Here is a 20697-nt window from a genome sequence, read left to right as displayed (position 1 = left end):
TAAATATAAATATATATTTATATATATATATATATATATATATATATATCAATTTATATATATAAAGCATAATATATATATGTGTATATATATATATATATATATATATATATATATATATATATATATATATTCGTATATATATATGTGTGTGTGTGTGTGTGTGTGTGTGTAAGTGTGTGTGTGCGTGTGTGTGTATGTGTTTGTCTCCGTATCTGAGGCTGTGTCACTGTATGTGTGTCTATGTTTAGATATATATGCATAATATATACAGTTGTTTTTGTGTGCGTGTGTGTGTTTGTGTGCGTTTTTATGCATGTTTTTATACCTTTATCTAGATATCTATCTTTATCATCATGTTTATGCCTGCAAATGTTTATGTATCTCTCTATTTTGAGCTATAAATTGAATCGATTGAAAAGAAACTTCATGATAAGAAACTGCATTTGTTGCTACACGCAAACATTTGTTATTGTGTGGAGAACATTTGTAAGTCCGTGTGTGCCCTTATCGGTTCATATGCGTAGCTTCATGCCACTACAAGCAGTGGACTATTTGTGGACGAGCACGTGCAAACTGATATAGGTCTCGTCCTCTGATTTTATTCATGGTTAGGTTGAGAATGTGCGTGTGGCAGCACTGAATAAGAAAAACTGGCAGTTACTAAAAGATAATAAGGAACGTGCTGAAGAGGTCACATTACGCATATTGTCTCAGGTACGTATAGTTGTTTCTCTTGTCGCTCAATTTCGCTTCATGTTTTTTAAAGAATATGCTGATGTATAAAGTCTTGAATGAAACGGTCGAGAATATTCTGTCGTGAACCTGTCTCAACATTCATTGTCATCTCGGTGGTTTGAGGTGAGTGCTTTCAACGTGTGATGGAAGTTTTACAAGCTCCTTTCAATAGTAACACCTAACTTTGCATTTTTCATAGCCTTGTACCATTCCTGCGTGTCCAAGGCTCACACCCGACCACCACCGGGTCAATTTTTAAATATGTTTACATCTTCTTGTAGCTGGGTCATCAACGATCGAGATCGCAAGTCGCATCAACGAGTGATAGTGATGTGCAAGAACCCGGAATAGTTACGTCAACAAAAATCGTACTGAGAAAACTGCTTGCCAAGCTGATGAGAAATTGTTCCGCCGATACTGAGAACCTAGAACAGACACGTGTACGATCACGAGCTCGTTTAAGAAAAGGTGTGTCATGTTGACGAACTTTCGCTTGTTTTTATTGTCCTCGTCCCACCTCAACAATTGACTATTAAATTACAATGTTGATTTTAGCATCATATCCCTTTTTATTTCATTACTCAGCTTCGTATTCTTCAAGTGTGTTTTAGTCGGAGTTCCGAACAGAGTGTAGATTCTTATGTTTTATACTCCTTGAACTTGCACATACCCAGTTTTTCGTATATATCAGGACCCCCAGAAGATACCCTGGACCATATCCATAGTTAATATAAATCTTACTGATGATGCACGACGCTGGTTTGTGCAACGCAATAGTGACACGGTTCTCTGGTCTACCACGTCAGCTCTAATGTACATCGCACAACTCTTAGCAGTCCTCGCTAACTATCATGGACTAATCCTGCCTATTAATGTGAATGTGTTGGATTTCTCTGATATAAGGTATGAAGGTGCACATCACAGTGTGTACTCGTTTATAGGCATGCCTGCATTGTGTTCTTGCAGTAGATTTACTTTCTCAGCCAATATATATATAGAGTAGAGTCACATCACTTGGAGAAATCTATTATAACTCGCTGCAAATTGAAGCGCCAAAGAATGACATAACGGATCTTTTAAACTTGTCTCCGCGTTATGTATATTCTTGAGAACTCTCATAACAAATACAACATCGTTTACGCGTACAGGAAAGCAGAGTCGAATTATAACAAGCTGAATTTCAACGTGAAATGTGCTTGCCACGCGCTCGGAGTAGTACTTTACCAGAGACAAGAGCATTGTATTCTATTGAACCTGACGAGAGTTCTAGTGTTAGACCGCATTAGCTTCAACTCTGAGCCTGTACGGAGCGGCAGTATATCATATGATGACAATGTAGCGGCGGGTGCGTCAATTTTGTCCGTTGCGTATTCGTGGCCTCATATTCGCGATTTTAACGCAAGTTGTTATTCGACTCTGATTTTTTATTATTTTTTGCATGGCTAACCGTTCAGCATGTATTTAGTCGTATTCGAGCTGTCTGCGATTTTATATATATATAAAAGCAATTCTTACCTATAGTAGTGTACATCGAAGAAAATGTTCTTGCGCTGGCAAACAACCTCTCAATTATAATGACCATGCTTTGATGTATAAAACGTCAACCAATGCTCCATCGTGGAAGGGCAAGATTATAGACAAAGTGACTCATATCTACTCACACTTTGCTGCTTATAGTTGACGATGGTATGCGATCCGGAATGCTCGACGAACTCTATTTGAAGGCTTTCTCGCCCGAATCTCTTCGTATTATGGAGAAGAGTAGTACACAGCTTAACAAATACACTGGTGATGACTGGGAGACGATCGAGGCCTTGACCGATCCCGAGTTTGAAGACCTCGGTGTATCTAGGCCAGAGCGTGACCATTTTTAAATTTATCGCAAGATTCTTCGCTTTTGTAGAGGTAATCATCTTTGACCATAAATGTTGCAATGCTTTGCAATTCACTTATTGAACGAGACTTTTATTGAGAGAATATTGACTGTACTGTTTTGCCTTAGACGCATTATTTTTCAGTAGTGGTGGACGGTGGTGATCTCTCGAAATGGCCCCTTGAGACGAGGGGACCTTCACTGTCTACGCTCCTATCCGAACTTCTATTGACCTCAGCTAACCAGGGTACCCCGTAATACTACTAATAATAATATCAGATACGGTATATGTGCTATTAGAGTCAGTCAAGGAAATCACTGGTTGATCTCGACTTACTTTTTATTCTTTGAAAATTCTTTAAAAGTGGGGTTTGTACTTTATCTAAATTCACCTTCATACCCAACGATCTCAACTTTGCCGTTGGGCGTTTCAAATTCTCATTATAATTTTGTTGTGTTGTTGAGTGCCTTACATACAGTAGTAAGCCAGACCAGCTACGACACCCACGCCGCCGATAGCAGGCAGGTTGTTTACAGCAGTCACAAGTGCTTCAGGCATATGTCTGTGCGCAGCTCCCAGAATTGTCATGTCCATACTCGTCTGAGGGGCGAATCGAGAGGGCAAGTCATTCAAGTTCGTGTTCACGAGTACAGATTTCATGTGACTGAACTCTTCGAATCCCTTTTCTCCGTGATACTTGCCACAGCCTGAATTGCCCACGCCTCCGAATGGCAAATCGTGGTTCATCATGAAAGTGATACTGTCGTTGAATTGAAGCGTTCCGGCGGATACCTTCATGAATTTCTCCTACAGGTATAAAAAGCAAAGGCAAATAGAAGTCAGCCTCTCGGAAACCGATGTAAGAAGAGCGATTTTGACAACTAGTAAAAACATGTGCAAGCATAAATGCTTGAAGAAGTATTGTGCCGACAGTTTTCGAGATATACGTACAGACACATACCTGCACGTGCTCATCATTAGTGTAGGCGTACAGGGCTAGCGGCTTCTCACGAGTAAGGATAGATTCGATTGCCTCATCAGCATTGCTCACGCGCAGGACGGGCAGAATTGGGCCGAAAATCTCATCCGACATAGCAGCTGATTTATGGTAAGCAACTGAGTCCTCGCCGAAATCCATTATTGTTGGCTGGATGTAGCTGTGGAGAATTCAAGTATTGCAAACAGCACATTGAAACTCTCAGTCGGATTGATAGTGACATATGAACATGATTGCAGTCGTGCAATTTTATTAAATTCTGCATGCCATACAAATGTCAACGAATATGTCTGTTGCCACTATGATATAAAAAAGGATTCTGAAAACTTACAATTGAGATGCGTCGAAGTCACCGCCGTGCACAATGTACTTGCTGTCCTTCTGTAGAATATCAATCAAGCGATTATAGAAACTCTTCACCTTAGCAATGCGTCCGTATTCTGGGCTTTCTTTGGGGTTTTCTCCATACATAGCTACAACTTCTCTCTTCATGTGCTCGATGAACTCGTCTGCAACAGTACTGCAAAACGCATCAACAGAAGTTGTTATTTAGAACCACAACAAGTGAGGAATAAGTACATGTGTGAAGTTAACTATGCTATAATTCTTGTAATTGATAATTTAACCCTCGATCATGGTATGTACAGTGAAGGAACACTAACCGTATCGCACAAAACGGACCGTTCATCACGGATAAAATAACCTTAACTCGACCAATAAACATACTTATCCACGAATAAGTGATCAGGGCGAATGCACGTTTGACCAGCGTTGATACCAAGAGAGGCCCAAACGATTCGCTTCGCCGCAGTGTCTAATTTTGCATTTCTTCCTACGTAAACCGGAGACTTGCCACCCAGTTCCAATATAGCCTTTGTCAGGTGAGGAACGCAATGTTCTGCCACCAATCGACCCAAATCTAGAAAAGAATACGAGTAATTATAGTAAGTCTTTGACGACACGGCTACGAGGAAAATGCAACACCTTACGAGAAGACGTGTATTACGTGCACAATGTATCGGAGTTCGGAGTTCGCATCGAATACATTTTCCAACACTAGATAGCTTCAAAATAGAAAAGAGAACACTATCATAGGGCACGTGTCTACTTGCGAATGAGCGCCTACCTGCTCGATATGAAGTGGATACCCACGGAAGCTGTGATGAATACGGAACAAAGCCCACATACTATTCTCGCGCTTCAAACCGTGCATGGACACACAAAATGCTAAGATATTCAAATTGAATGCAAGCGTATGAACGCGTTAATCGTAGCAACGACATACTAGGTGAACCAGTAGCGAACACGATGTCCCAGCGTTCCTTCAAACAATCCTGCAAGACGTCGTATCCGCCATCAACGATGCCAATAGCTTCAGGGTCCATATATTTGGGAATGAGATCTACAAGGACCTTCATGCTCTCTTTGGCGTGATCCTCTGATCCTGTTTTGATCACCACTGAGTTACCAGCTGTAATTGCCGCTACCAAAGGATCCGCGATAAGCGTAATTGGATAATTCCAGCAGCCGACGATCAGAGCTGTTCCTAAGGGCTCCGGATAGATCATACTTTTGGCTGGGAAGTTCATCATATCGGTATGTACAACTCTGGGCTTCACCCACTTGTCGATTCTGATTGGTAAGCAGAAAGTGTATGTGATATGAGTTGTGAGAAGTAAATTCACTATAGACCTACGTCCGCAACTCTGATAGAAGTATACTTAGACGATGCATGACAAAATCGAAAGAGTTTGGAATGATATAAGATCGAGAAGTACTGCTGATAGACACCGAATTATTAAAAACTGAGAAATGTACGACAGATAGCTACATGCGTGAAATTCCATCAAACTTACTTGGCAAGTGATTGATCGATAGAATTGATTGGTGTTTGAGTCTCGACCAACCATCCTTCGCCATGGCACTTTCCTAGGTCTGCTTGAACGGCGTTTAGAATCCTGAGATAAATTGGGGATTAAACGACAGTGTGTTTTAGGTGCTGATCATAGACAAGCATACAGGCATTCCCGTAGCTTTGCGCAAGGTGCAATACAATCGTCAGCTGTAAATAGCACAATGACAAACGATGGAAAGATACTTACTAGCCATATGCAAAGCTTTTAAAGACGAGTTGTTTTACAATCATAGCTTAACCGGTGTGTGACAGTACTCTTATTGTCTTCTGAGCCACTGAGCTCTTAATAAGGCACGCTATAGTACAATGTGACGCTACCACTCACCACCAAGTGATTTGTTTTGATTCAAATCGTAACTTACGTTTTAAATAAGAGACTTCCCTAATATTGTCTGGTATATGATTTGTACAGTTTTGATTTAGTTGTAGGCGGCCTGACGCAGTTGACAAGCCAACTGATGGCGTCACAAAATGTAATTAAACGCACACTACAGCGAGCAATGCCATATCTAGCGTGGATACGACGCCTGTGAAAATTAACAAGAGAAAGCCTGGCCATACCTCGTCTCATTGTCGACCAGTAGAGATCGCAGCGCGGTAAGCTGGCTCTTCCTCCACTCTAAGGGCTGAGTCCTACCTGACTTGAAGGCGTTTGTCACCTTTTGGGCGAGGCTGCTTATTTTACTCATTATGCAAGACCTCTGTTGTAATGGATGTATGCTATCATTAGCATAAGTGTCGTTGTATTTATATGTTTTGGATTGCTGGCACACAGCGAAAGCAACACAACCAGGGTGAGTAAAAAAATATCGAGAAGGCGAGACCGGATAGTCGGATAGACCGGATATAAACAAATCCAATCACCACACTTTTCTTCTTCTGTCCCAAAATGGCAAGTCCGGCGTTTCCGCTTTTCGCACTTTATTTTTTAAAATTTGTTATTTTACCGAAATGCAGGACGAACTTTTTTACAATAACTTTAATAGTGATATTTGTTTTTTTTTACTAAATTTAAAAAAATAAGAAACAAAAAACAAAACAATAAAAACAAAATGCATATAAATATCAGTCTATCAGGCTCAAAATCACAACTAAAAGCTTGTGCTGAGAGTTAAGAATTAAAAACCCCCACCCCCCGACGAATAATTAAAATAAAATAATATATATATATATATATATATATATATATATGGCCTCTAAAACTATGCCCGAAATGGAAATATATACGCCCATTGCCGAATGTATCAAAAACATATACGTTTAGTGGTTATCAGTACAGTGAAAATCTAGCGTCATACCACACGGTCCCCCACTCCCCACTCACCAGACCCCAGCAAGGGCTGTCGACCTGCCGAGTGCAGACTGAGGAGTGAGGACTGGGGAAGAACTGATTTGACGATATCCTATTTTCATACAAAACGTTTATTTATATTTTATTTATATATAAATTGAAGACGGCTGTTGCAGTTGAGATCGGTATATATTTTTATAAAATATTTTTTTTAAATAGAAATATACAAGATAAATATGTTTGCAGAGTTCACAGACAGTCTAACTTGAATACACATTATTTTACACAAGAGATATGTTCACTATTCACAGTGTCAACTCACAGAGTCTGACAGACCTCGGGAGTCGTAAACCAAAACAAATTCCTCAATTTCTCAATGATTGACCAGATATTGCAAACGGAAAATCCGAAAGGACTGGAAAAGATCCTGCCAGCAGGGTTGTTAAAAACGGACAAGAAAAAGTCCTGTCCGGACAACCATTTGCATTACGAACACCCAGACAAAGGGCTTTATATGGAGTTATGGACCAAACAAACAGACAGGCATCAATCTTGAAATGGACAAATGGTTTGGGTCAATTTGTACCAGACGATTTTCAATTTACCAGTGGACAACAGGTCTTTTTCGAATTGGACACATGGCCAGTCTCAAAAACAGGTCATAATACCATGGACAGCCCTTTTTTTCCCGGACAGTTTAGTCCATTTGTCCGTTTAACAACCCTGCCTGCCAGTGTCCTAAGACCTAAAGACTCGAGTCACTATGCTCTCTAGTTTTAGTTTTTAGACTCCTGGACTCCTGGCCCTGGAACTAGAGAGACTGGTCTGTGGATTCGATACCCGAATCCAAATATGTAGTACAATTTATTTATTATAAATGTGGGGGGAAGCTGAGATTTAAGAACCCGTTTTTCAACCTTTTTTTGAGTTTTGTTGATATATATATACATATATATAATATTTTTTTAAATAAAAAATACACCGATTTGCATTTGTTTTTTATAAAAAATATTGTTTATGTGAGCTCCGCCGCTCCGCCTATTTAGTATTCAACATACCCATACATAGGCGCCATGGCCCACCATGATGGCCACCTCCTAAAATCGAACAAGCCATAAATAGTGTTTTTTAATTCCTTTTTTTTCTTAAAAAAGGATATTTACCACATCCTATTTTGGACTGGTGTGGAGGTCTGCATTTTGATTTTCTCTACATTTTTGCATAGCCTCCGTCGGGTCCGTCCCTCTATCACTCCGTTCTAAATATAAATATCATGATTTCATAGGGCTACACCATTTGAACAAAAAAAAATATTAAATAAAATAGGTGTGATTTTTGTTTTGTATTGTTATTTGTTTGGTTTTTTTTTGTTTGGTTTTTTTTGAGAGTCCAGTCTCCAGACTCCAGACTCCAGACTCCAGACTGGTCCCAGAGTCCAGACTCCAGAGTCCAGACTCCAGAGTCCAAGGACTCAGAGTCTACCGTAGTCTACACTCTACAGTCTACAGTCACTCTCTATAGACTACTCGCCAAAGAAAACTCCACAAGAGACTATATATTTTAGTATATAGAGAGTATTTACCTGTCCCAGTCCCCCTTGAGAGGGCCTACTACAAGTCTACTACTCTACTAGTCTACTACTAGCTAGCTAGCTAGCTAGCGAGAGAGAGAGCAAATTAGACACGAGACAGTCCTCAATTGAACATACTGATAAAGCCTGTCTAATACGACTCGAATGTGGACGGTTATAGTCAGACTAAGTATATTTGTCTTATGTTGGTTGTAGCTTCACTCTAGTAAAGTGAAGCTCACAACTGACGGTTACTTGTACTTATATAGGTTCGTCACATGAGAGTCTTCATCGTGTCGGTTTTAGACTTTCGTGTGTCACCTAAGATGAACAAGTGTCACACGAAAGTCGTAATCGATTTCCTGTTGGATGAAACAATTTGCCCGCGTAAACATCTCAAGAAACCGACAGCCGACGTTTTAGTCAACAAGGTTTTAGTTAGGAGGAAAAGGTATATACCTTGTGTTACAACCCCCCATACGGCCTGAAGGACAGGGACGTATTAAGACGCACATGGTATAGATGTAGAAGATAAGAAAGAAGCACAAGCTAAGCAGCCTGTGTAGCAAGGTGTTTGGTGTACCAATCAAGTAACTGAGAATGAAGATATTCAGGGTTATTAGCCAGTCGGTATGCATAAACACATCCAGAACGGATGGACATGAAATGGGCATCATTAAGATGTTGGCGGAGAAAAATATCATCCTCTGGACGAAACTCGAGATTAGAGCGAGTATATTTGTGTGCAGAAGCGAGGGCAAAAAAAAATACAAATACCCAAGTTGGACTTATATTGGAAAAGAATTGCCGAATTCTAATCTTTAAAAACGGCAAGAGCCAGACGTTCTTGATCAAAATCAGGGTCATCTTTGAACGGACTGTCGTAGAATAACCAATTGATATAAACAGAAGCAGCACGTGAACCACGGATAACTGGAGCGGGAAAACCAATCGGGGGTCGATAAGTCTTCAATTTGGAACAATGGAAGCGATAAAACTTGGAAGTAGACAAATCCTGTATGACATACATAATAGAGGGGTAACAGTTCCCGAACAACAATCGAGTAGCAGAAACCGGATTCGGTTTCAATTGATATAAAACATGACGACCAAGAGCAAACATAGGGACATTATAACGATGTCTATTCACTTGGCGAGCCTGAGACTCTTGGAATTTGCGAGTACGTTTCCAAACTTTGCGATCAAGATCCGTAGGTGGAGGAATCAACGTTATCCTGCGAGTATCAGGAGGTAGATTCTCATTGATAACCTTTTCAAGTTTACTAGATCCAGAATTATGAAACGGACGATTCGTCATCAAGGTATAAGGGGATAATTTGGTGACGGAATGAACTATGGAATTCATATTCCTCGCAAATTTCCAGCCATGAATATCCCACGTCTGGTCATAAAAAAAACCAAACAGTCTATGTGTCAATGATTCTCTCAACAGCCATTGTCAGTATGCATACTAGTAGATATAGGGTGGCGTATAATGCTTTCAGAATCCCACTATAATTTGAATACTTCAGATTTGGAGGGGCCATATTTATCAGCGACATAAACACCAGTTACGGCCCATTGTTCAGGCTTGTTTGAGTTGTTAAATGACATATTCAGCAGTTTTCTATCATGGCAAAAAGCTGCACCATGAACAAAGTTAGCATGTTCGTCGATGTAGAAGAGTTGATAGCGTTATCCTCGAGCCGCGAGCAGATTGGGTTAAGAGGCCCATTGTAGGGCCAATTTCAGCACCCTCAGATTGACGGCCCGGGTATGTGATAACGAAGCGGAGAAAAAACGTTTGATCAGAAGACCAGTCCAATACCTCAAGCAGGAGGCGACGCAAACGGCGAGGTCGAGAATTTCCACGATCACAATGCGTAGCCCAAATACATTTGAGGACGGTAGTAGGCGGAATCCGATGAGATTGGACAGTGTATGCGTTCTTCGACAGAATCTCCAAAACCTCGGATTCAGTAAGAAAAAAAGAAATACTATGTGACATATAGGACCGGACCAGAGGATTGGACCTGAGTAGAATATTACAGTACCGGGCTGAGGGACCGGACTGAATATTGGGACAGAGGATTTAATATGAAATAATGATGACTCAAACGGTGTCAACATAATTTAGTTACTCGGAAACGACGACCATAGAAATATCTCATACAGTGTCATCATAATTTAGTAACCAGGAGACGAAAACCATACATACGTGTAATGAGCCGGGCCTCCACATTAGATATTCCGAGATTATTGTATTCACCCCAATGAAACATACCATAGTTTCCAATAGAGCGACAACGTAACACTAAATAAAATCTCTTCGACGAAAACAGTACTGAGATGATTATATATAGGCAATATTTCAGCCTCACAATCCCCAGAGTATTGCTGTTTTTACGGGGCATACCTTACTTTACTAAAAGTCTCATTTCGTATATTTACTTTGAAATTTGCACGATACTTAGAATTTACCTACGCGTTTAACTATTCTAAGGCGTTAATATCGCCTTGATAGACCGAATCTTACACATTTAAAAGTTAGTAAAGGTATTAATTACAGACTACTTAAGCGTAAAGGTAGATTAACTACCACAAAATTTTTCTCGTCCAAGCTAGTCCTTAAGAGACAAGCTAGCAGTCATAAGTTAAAATTATGACCAAGAAAGACAATACTCCTTCTAAGAAGCGTAGTACTGAAAGGAATAAGATGAAGAGAGAAGCCGCTAGCGCTGTCGCAGAAGCAACCGCTGCTGCTGTTGATGCGTTGGGACACGTCTCAAGACGCCCCAACCCATTCTTCTGACGAAACTCAGAAAGAGAAGTTTCTAATTATAAGGTAGTCCCCAATTATAGGGGACAATGACAAATCTCAGAAGGAACCTATAATAGAACCAGAAAAATAGGCAAGCTCAAGTGGCAAACCCGAATCTACGTCCGAAACTACTAAGCTAACGCGTATAAGTGAGTTAATTACTGAAAACACTGATCTTAAGAATCAGTTAACTACCCTTATGAAAGACCTGACTGTTGAACATGTAGATCGATTTTATAGATCAGGAAAACATACACAGCACTTACGCGAGTATGTTTCTCCGGGCATTATTGAAGCCCTACAGAAGTGGACAGAACGTCGACAGGCAATTACGCCTGAAGAACGTAAAGACTCAAGCGCTACACCTGTGGCATATGATCCAGATGTGCTCAGCGTATCTATACCTTACGAGGTACTACCACCAAAACTTCAGGCTAAATACTCGCCTGTTCTGACACCCGGCCGTGAGTCACCCGTCCTTGAGGGTATTATAGACCCAGAGGCAGGTAGAAATACTCCGCCACTTTTACCCAATTGGGATGACAATCGTCGGAAACCAGTTAAGACTGGGTATTTTATCCAGACACATGAATCACCCAAGATTATAATACCAACCACTATCCGAGGAACAGAGCACCGAAAGGCCTCGACCATGGATTTTACAAGGGGTAATAAACACCCCCATAAACGTGTTAACGAAGTCGAATTTAATCGCTTCGATGGCACAACACTACATCAACCCGCAGAGGATTTTCACTCTGACGAGGTGACCGAACTTAACAAATCGGTCGACGATTATACCATTAAAATGGAAATCGCCCACGATGCGCATCATGCTGAGGATGTATCATATTTTGCTAATATGATTGCGATTAAGAAAAAACGCATCGATCAGCTACTTCAGGCCCAACGTGTTCAAGACCACAGGGATAACCAGAAGTACAAGGGACAGATCAGTCCACTTAAGTCAAACTGGGATGCCAACAGTAAGCAGGTCGAGTTTATAAACAACTATGACCTCGACACGCTAACCTGTACGCTTAATGCGTTTACGGCCATGCTGGAGACGAATGATATCGCTACCCAGCAATGGATCTCCGCTTTAATACAGTCGTTTGACCCTACAGGGACAAGTTACTTGATCCTGCAGCGACACCAGCATGAGCTAGACACTTGTCGTGACTGGCCAGCTGTGTGTTAGTTGGTTACGTCTTTATTAAGCAAGGACATGCGAAGTCCAGGATTGAGTTCAATCTTAACTGAACCAGTTGCGAATACTCCTATTCTGAGCTATATTCTGAAACTTGATGCTGACCTTAAACGCCCAGATATAACAAAAGACAAGGCACATCGATGGTACGAGTTCCTAGCTATACACGTATTCTGTAAGAACATAGGGAATAACGACCGTGAGAGCCTGTACACCGAGTTACGACGTAAACACGCTACTGAGGCTCGAGACAAGGGACATGAGACAAAGTTTTAACTATCCCGACTTACGTGGAAACGGTTTTATGATACTGTATCCACCCTTTTCCCCGCACATCGAAAACATCGAAGGGGAAAGCGGCTGTTAAGAAGCCGCGGGAGCACACCGATCACGGGTACGTATCCAGGCAGACCTCAAACGAGAGACCCCAACATACACGGGCTCGCGACTTCACTCTATCCACGCGAACCAATAAACGGGCACGCGCGAGAGCGAAGGACATGGAACCTCCATTTAAGGAGATTAAGAAATGTGCCGACGCACAGTGTGGGTATGACATGTACCAATTAACCCCTAACGATTATTGGAATGGCAGGCATACATCCACCTGTACACACTTTCTTATTAAGTGCGACAAGTGTGAGAAGAAGAATGGCTATCACACTAAGTCTTGTGACAAAAAGTCCGACATTAAGTTGGAGTGAAAGTACTACCAGGTACAATCGTTACATAGACAATACAACGACTCTTTAGATGAGCGTGTAATAATCCCTATATATTGCAATGGAAATAAAATCCTTGCGTTGATTGATCCTGGTTCAGATATTTTATATATATCCGATCGCTTTGCATTAATGAAAGATATCGAAAGGAGAACACAAACAACTCGCTCTAGGTATAACCGTAACTGGTCTACCAAATAACATAGATCCGTTAAAGGATCAATCAGACCATAACTGTCTGAAACCATATAAGCCCCCGTCAGACACAGTCAAGGCATTAATACCTGACTTTGCGAACAAAATCATGGATCTGATTCTAGTTAATGAGAAGATAAAGATCACTGATTGTACAAAATTACGTTTTAACGACTGATATGTCAGCCTTGACTTAACCAAGGTGGACTTTACACAGTTAAAGTGACCCTCAAGGTACTATGTATCCTGGAGACACGAGGCTGTGGTAAAAGAACAAGTTGAGAAATGGCTAGCAGATGGAGTGATAGAAATTACCTATCAACAGACGCCAGTTAACTTGGCGCTGCGAGCCGTAGACTATTATAACTCTGACGGATCGTTTAAGAAAGTCAGAGTATGTTTAGATATGAGTCCAATAAATAAATCATTGCCGACTCATAGCTTTCACTTACCTCGTACTAACGAGCTACTGCGAAGGATGGGAAGGTGCTACAGTATTTACAACTATAGACCTTACACAAGGATACCATCAAATGCAGGTATATGAACCACATCGTAAATACTTTAGTTTTACGTGGAAAGGTAAACAATACGGGTTCAGAGGTGCACCTTTCGGGTTACACTCTTTACCAGCATTCTTCCAACAAGTAATGGAAGAAATGTTCGCAGACATGCCTAGCGTGCAAGTCTATATAAATGACATAGTCATCTTTTCTAAGACTAAGGGCGAACATGCCGCATTAGTCAGACGAGTCCTTAAGAGACTCAACGAGCAAAACTTCAAGATTAACGAGAAGAAATGCCACTTCGCAATGAGCGAAATACAGCTCTTAGGCTACCATATATCTGGGGAAGGTATTAAAATCGACCCCGGTAAGGTAGCACACCTGTTAGATTGACGAACACCAACTACAGGAAGAGATATTAACAGCATGTGTGGGTTTGTAAACTTCTTTTCAGATGGAGTACCACACTTGGCTGATTACCTTAAACCTTTTGGACACTTAAGATGTCATAAAGGCGAACTAGGAGACATGTGGACCAAAGAGTGTGAGGACGCATTTAAAGCGCTCAAACACGCAGGCGCTAGCGGCTTCTCTCTCCATCTTCTTCTTTTCAGCTCTACGCTTCTTAGAAGGAGTATTGTCTTTCTTGGTCATAATCTTAACTTATGACTACTAGCTTGTCTCTTAAGGACTAGCTTGGACAAGAAAATATTTGTGGTGGTTAATCTACCTTTACGCTGAAGTAGTCTAAGTAATGGGTTGGGGCGTCTTGAGACGTGTCCCTTGTCTAACTTCTTGGCTTCGAAAATGTAAGCTTTGAAGTTAAGGCAATAGTTGGCCCTCGGGCTCTGTCAGTGGGAGTAGTCTTCTTAATCGGAGTGGCTACATCCTTATCTGAAGCATTGTCCTGTTGACTATTATTGTCGGAGGCAAGTACTTCGGCTACAGTGCGGTTAAACGCATCAGCAGCGGCAGCGGTTGCTTCTGCGGCAGTAGTAGCTGCGGCAACGCTAGCGGCTTCTCTCTCCATCTTCTTCTTTTCAGCACTACGCTTCTTAGAAGGAGTATTGTCTTTCTTGGTCATAATCTTAATTTATGACTACTAGCTTGTTTCTTAAGGACTAGCTTGGACAAGAAAAAATTTGTGGTAGTTAATATACCATTTACGCTTAAGTAGTCTAAGTAATTAATACCTTTGCTAACTTTAAAATGTGTAAGATTCGGTCTATCAAGACGATATTAACGCCTTAGAATAATTAAACGCGTAGGTAAATTCTTAGTATCATGCAATTTTTAAAGTAAATAGACGAAATGAGACTTTTAGTAAAGCAAGGTATGCCCCGTGAAAACAGCAATACTCTGAGGGATTATGAGGCTGAGACATTGCCTATATATAATCCTCTCAGTACTGTTTCCGCCGAAGGGATTTTATTCAGTGTTTCGTTGTCGCTCTATTAGAAACTATGGTATGTTTCATTGGGGCGAGTCCGAGAGACTCGTAAAATCCTATCTTTAGAAGGAAATATATATATATAAATACTCTTGATGTCCTTAGTTATTGTCTTATCCAATAACTTGCCACTTATCAAGAATTACCGACCTAGCCTTCATCAGACTGGCACATCTGGTTGGCTGATCGGAGGATCAACTAGGTAACGTTAATAGTCCTTAGAAACCTATATTCGGTTGAGCCATCTCGCTACCGAAATATTCAGATTTAAAAAAAGTTGCAAAGTAAATATAGTTCTATTAATAAAACTAGACCAACTCTTACGTTTGGTATTTTACTGGGGCCTTTTAATGGCCTTGTCCAAATATCTGATATGTAAAATGTAAAAGGTATTAATTAATAAAACCATTAAAAACCATTTAGGAAACTTAGGTTCCTCGTACTATTAAGAGTACGTTCATAATTTACGTACTGCTTAAGAGTACGTGTATAGCATCGAGTCTAATGTGGAGGCCCGGCTATTGGTGAACATGGCTTCCCTCGGAAAATTCAGCGTGATGAGGGGACTGAATTTGTCAACAACATTGTCAGATCTATAACCGAGCACTCGGAATTATACACAAGACATCTCAACCATACCGTCCTCAAACATTGGGTGCGGCAGAGCACCGACATAAAGAAATGCACAAATGTGTGCGAGCACTTTGTGTGGGCTGTCCGGAGTTTTGGGATGAACGCTTGCCATTTACTATGCTTTACCAGAACCTCCGGATATCACGTCGGCACAAGTCAACACCATTTAGTGTTTACTCTATTCTACGGGCGCTGCCTGCAAAAGATGCTAAGGCGGTGGCGACACTTAGTATCTGTATTTGGTGAACATGGCTTCCATCGGAAAGGTTAGAGTGATGAGGGGACTGAATTTGTCAGCAACATTGTCAGGTCTACAACACGAGCTCTCGGAATTTTACACAAGACATCTCAACCATACCGTCCTCAAACATTGGGTGAGGCAGAGCGCCGACATAAAGAAATTCACAAATGTGTGCGCGCACTTTGTGTGGGCTGTCCGGAGTTTTGGGATGAACGCTTGCCATTTACTATGCTTTACCAGAACCTCCGGATATCACGTCGGCACAAGCCAGCACCATTTAGTGTTCTTTGGGCGCCGCCATGTTCCATTTGCAGACATGATTGATGACTTACCTGATCATATTCCGACAACGAATGATGCATGGCTTAAGCGATTGGATGACCTTGAGAAGACGATTCTGCCAAAACTTCATCAGAAAACCATCAAATACACTGATGCTATGGCGGAGGCTACTGACCAGATATGGAAGTTTGATTTAATTGAATTTAAGCCAGGAGACGTTGTCATGATACTCGCACAGGGAGCGACTACCAAAGCCATGAAGAAGCCTTTGTTGGGTCCATACGTATTTCATATTAGTGTGAATCAGACTACTATCTACGAGACAAGGATGGCAGCAAACCACCGGAACTCACCTTCCAGTTAATGTGGAGATTATTCGGCTAGTTCACCAGGCTACGGAGCCACCGCTAGATGAATCGCTATGGAGAGAAGGGGGATCGACATGCCGGCACATAATATCACACCGCCACAATGAGGCGACTCGGCAATCGGAGTACCTGGTGCGCTGGTTAGAGGGCTCTCCCACATGGGTGACAGCGGATGCCTTTGATGATCCGAACGTGGTGACTGCATACCGTAAGCGAATCCAAACTCGTGAGAGTCGACGACAGCGACGGCTGGTCCAAGGTTGGAGCGGCCTTGGTCGTTGGTATGTCTGGCCGGGGCTGCGTCCTTACTGCATGCAAGAGTGACGAATGCACAAGAGGATACACACTCGAACATTAATATTAATAAATTAAACTTACATAGATCTTGAGGTATACATACTCATAACAGATACTGTAGCGCCTAGATATATGTGCATACTTACCAGATCACGTTAAGGAAACATTAATACATTCTGGTGATATGTTGGTGATGTGATATAGTGTCCTTGATGCGACACGAATACCACAGCTCAACACTATACATGCATAGGACACAGAAAGTCAATAAACAATGAGTGGTTGTTGTGTGTGGCAAGGATATCTATATGCTTAGAGTACAGGCGAGCACCCTGCCGACTCTAACTCAGTGGCGAGGAACCCTGAGGACACGGCGTATTGAAATTTGTGTGAACTCGGTTATTGACCGCAGCTTCGAGCGTGTTGCGTGGCATCCAGTCGACAGAATAGGCTATGTATGTTTATTTAGATGCTGAGAATGCGGGCGAGCACCCCGCCTATTCTTACTCAGAGGCGAGCAACCCTGAGGACACGGCGCATTGAACTTTGCGTGAGCGCTACAGTCGGTGAGCAACCGCAGCTTCGAGCGGGTTGCATAGTCGCCCTGAGTGGTGTTGAGTTAATTAACATTATTACGTAAAAGTCGGAACATGTACAACATCATTACGCAAGAATCGGAACATGCAGGCATTATTACGTATCAAGTCGGAACATGTAGCATCATTACGTAGGAGGCGGACCATGTATAACATTATTACGCAAAAGTCGGAACATGTAACATTATTACGTAGAAGTCGGAACGTGTAAGGCGCTGTGACGGCGTCACCGAATGCGCGCCCAACTCAAGTGCTTCAGAGGACACCACACCACACTCGCACACAGAAGGGAAAGGGCCTATAAATGGGCCAAAATTATTCACAGTTTTTTTTTTGAAGAAAAAACGTTTACCGAAAACGTATACGGGTTCGAATAAACGTACAACGGTTTGATATAAACGTTAACAGTAGTAACCAACACATAACATGCATACCGACACGCATATCTCAGGAACTAAGCGTGCTATGACACTCATATTTGTACACATAATAGAGGACGTCATGTACTTGGCACCTACATGGCTTCCGCACTACTAACACATATTGAAACACCCTTACGGGCACTTGACATTGTACGATCACGTGATTCTAAATGAAATCACATTCACTAGAAATCGATAATGATTTCAAGAAGAATTGATATCATGCTTTACTCGAGCACACATTAAAGGTTCTAAACATATCATTAGTAGATGTACAATAGTTGAATTCTTAAGAAACCGCACAGACGAATATACTATCACTATTACAGGCGAACATTTCACATCAATCACGTACACAGGATACTGGACAACTAGACAACCCAATTACATGACACTTACTCTAATATCCTTTGGACGAATACAATCATCAATATAAATTTTACACAAATAATATAGTCATTACCACTGCCATGGTATAACAAACTTATACTTAGGATATGACGTCATAAGACATCTCGGATGGGATACACGAGCATACAATAACATTATAGATAAATATACACCGATATACGGCGGACTATTAGTAAGAATATCATAAATACATATTATCATACAAAGGATTGAGATCGAATTTAGAACTCTAACATCTTGTAGATGTTATTATATAGAGAATACTGATTAGAACAACCATTTACAGGCCATTGCAAGCTATACATATACATATCACCAGACACAGAATCACAGTATCATGCAGCTCGCACAACCACATTGAAAGAAAACAAAAAGAACATTGTAACAACTACCACAATATAGATATATGACATTATTTTCAATCAAGATGCAACAAATTAGTATATACGAAATTAGACACAACTACAATATAAGACGGTAACACATCTCAATATAGACATTACCTGCACTCGAAGATACCCCGAGCGCTCATAAATACAATTGCCATTTGGTGGCCGACCACCTATTCTTCACAATCACCATCCGCATAATATCTATACTTAACAATAATAGCTATACTAACTGGTAATCTAATGAACACAAAAATAGCCATAATACGTGACCATATAGTCGCGTAAATTATTATCCAATTGTAGCATTCACGGCGATTCACGGCTCAAACACATAAAACCACACATTGAAACGTTTTCAAGATACGGATTATACAAAAGTTAAATATAGCTTGACATACGCCTCACTATATATTATACGGATTATAAACGTATTACCAATCGTACTAGAACCAATCAAATTTCATGATATATATAAATAGCGCTAGAGTAAATTTACAACATGGGTATTCAACAATGTGTTAAATAGGGAAGTGGTGACGTAAACACACCAGCTGATTGGTACAAATATAAAACATAGTATATATTTACGGCACACAACTCTATCCCAAATTTTGACCCATTTTCTGAGTCTTTATTTATCTTGTTTTTATTTATTCAAAACATAATGTTATATTTTTAAAACAATATTTTGTAGGATACTTACAGTTGTCTATTGCTGTTTGTTTCACTAATAATTACGACATTTTGGATCAAATTGCAAATAATATATACGACGATACAAGAACCCACGATCCGTGTATGATATCCCTTGTATTTATATATATTTCCAATACCAATTTTATCACAGATACTCTCAAAGATTATTGAAACACACCAATACCCAACTTGGCGGGGCTGTGGACAAAGTACTTAGGACGGACATTTAGGACCGGACCAGAGGGCCCGACCTCCGAGTGGAATTTCAGGACCCGGCCAGAGGACCGGACCTGCGTAAAATATTACAGCACCGGGCTGAGGGACCGGACTGAATATTGGGACAGAGGATTTAATATGAAATAATGATGACTCAAACGGTGCCATCATAATTTAGTTACTTGGAGACGACGACAATAGAGGTGACTCATACGGTGTCATCATAATTTAGTAACCAGGAGACGAAAACCATACATACGGGTGTTTTCATAATTACCCGTTGTTAGAGGAAATCTCGTTTCATGTAGGAGCGTGATAATAAATATAGCAGACGCGCCGATCATAACGGCACTTCTGACTGAGTTCACTTATTTCAGACTTAACACTCTTTATTAAGTGTTACTTGGTTTCGACCACATAAGAGTACAGGGTTCCTGGGTTACATGAGTACGCGTCATGGTTGTGGGGGCATCGGCAGGAATAGTATGGGAAACCGTATAAGGCCGTGGCGGCGGAGGTGCTGGGATAGTATAACCTAACGGAGTAGTTTGCTGAGATGGTGAACGACAATCGTCAGGGAGAGGAGGAAGAAAGGAGGCTGGAAGGGCAGTTGGAGTGTTATCCAATACCAAGTCTCTATCAGGTTCATCCGTAAGAGGTGGCCGATAAGGCACCAACGCATTAGAAATAGGAACCTGATCTGGTAAAGCCTGACGAGAGCAGCTCGAAAGAGGGGGCAAGGTACCTGAAGTGACAGGCTGAGCAATAGAAGCAGGCATAGAATTTTGTGCATCCGCACAAATAGTAGTTGTATTAGATTTATAACCCTGGGGCTGTAGAAATACGGCCTCCGA

The 20697-nt window shown here is 41.1% G+C and overlaps 2 protein-coding genes across 2 annotated transcripts; one reads left to right on the top strand and one right to left on the bottom strand.

The window, feature by feature from the left end:
• Window positions 1-356: 356 nt before the first annotated feature.
• SARC_02016 (hypothetical protein) lies at window positions 357-2612 on the top strand (the record flags this gene model as incomplete). The annotated part of the gene is made up of 6 exons (XM_014304260.1): window positions 357-374; window positions 616-717; window positions 1020-1206; window positions 1413-1641; window positions 1887-2083; window positions 2416-2612. The coding sequence occupies 6 exons, from the start codon at window positions 357-359 to the stop codon at window positions 2610-2612; spliced, it is 930 nt and encodes a 309-aa protein (XP_014159735.1).
• A 229-nt stretch (window positions 2613-2841) lies between these two features.
• SARC_02015 (hypothetical protein) lies at window positions 2842-6233 on the bottom strand. The gene is made up of 7 exons (XM_014304259.1): window positions 6086-6233; window positions 5466-5567; window positions 4895-5241; window positions 4336-4528; window positions 3941-4129; window positions 3574-3769; window positions 2842-3419 (listed from the first exon to the last, which is right to left on the bottom strand). The coding sequence occupies exons 1-7, from the start codon at window positions 6211-6213 to the stop codon at window positions 3081-3083; spliced, it is 1494 nt and encodes a 497-aa protein (XP_014159734.1). The 5' UTR covers window positions 6214-6233; the 3' UTR covers window positions 2842-3080.
• Between the last annotated feature and the right edge of the window lie 14464 nt (window positions 6234-20697).

This window comes from Sphaeroforma arctica (assembly GCF_001186125.1).
Source record: "Sphaeroforma arctica JP610 unplaced genomic scaffold supercont1.86, whole genome shotgun sequence".
Taxonomy (NCBI): Eukaryota; class Ichthyosporea; order Ichthyophonida; genus Sphaeroforma; species Sphaeroforma arctica.
The sequence above is the reverse complement of the archived record's forward strand: the minus strand, read 5'-3'. Positions and strand labels throughout refer to the sequence as shown.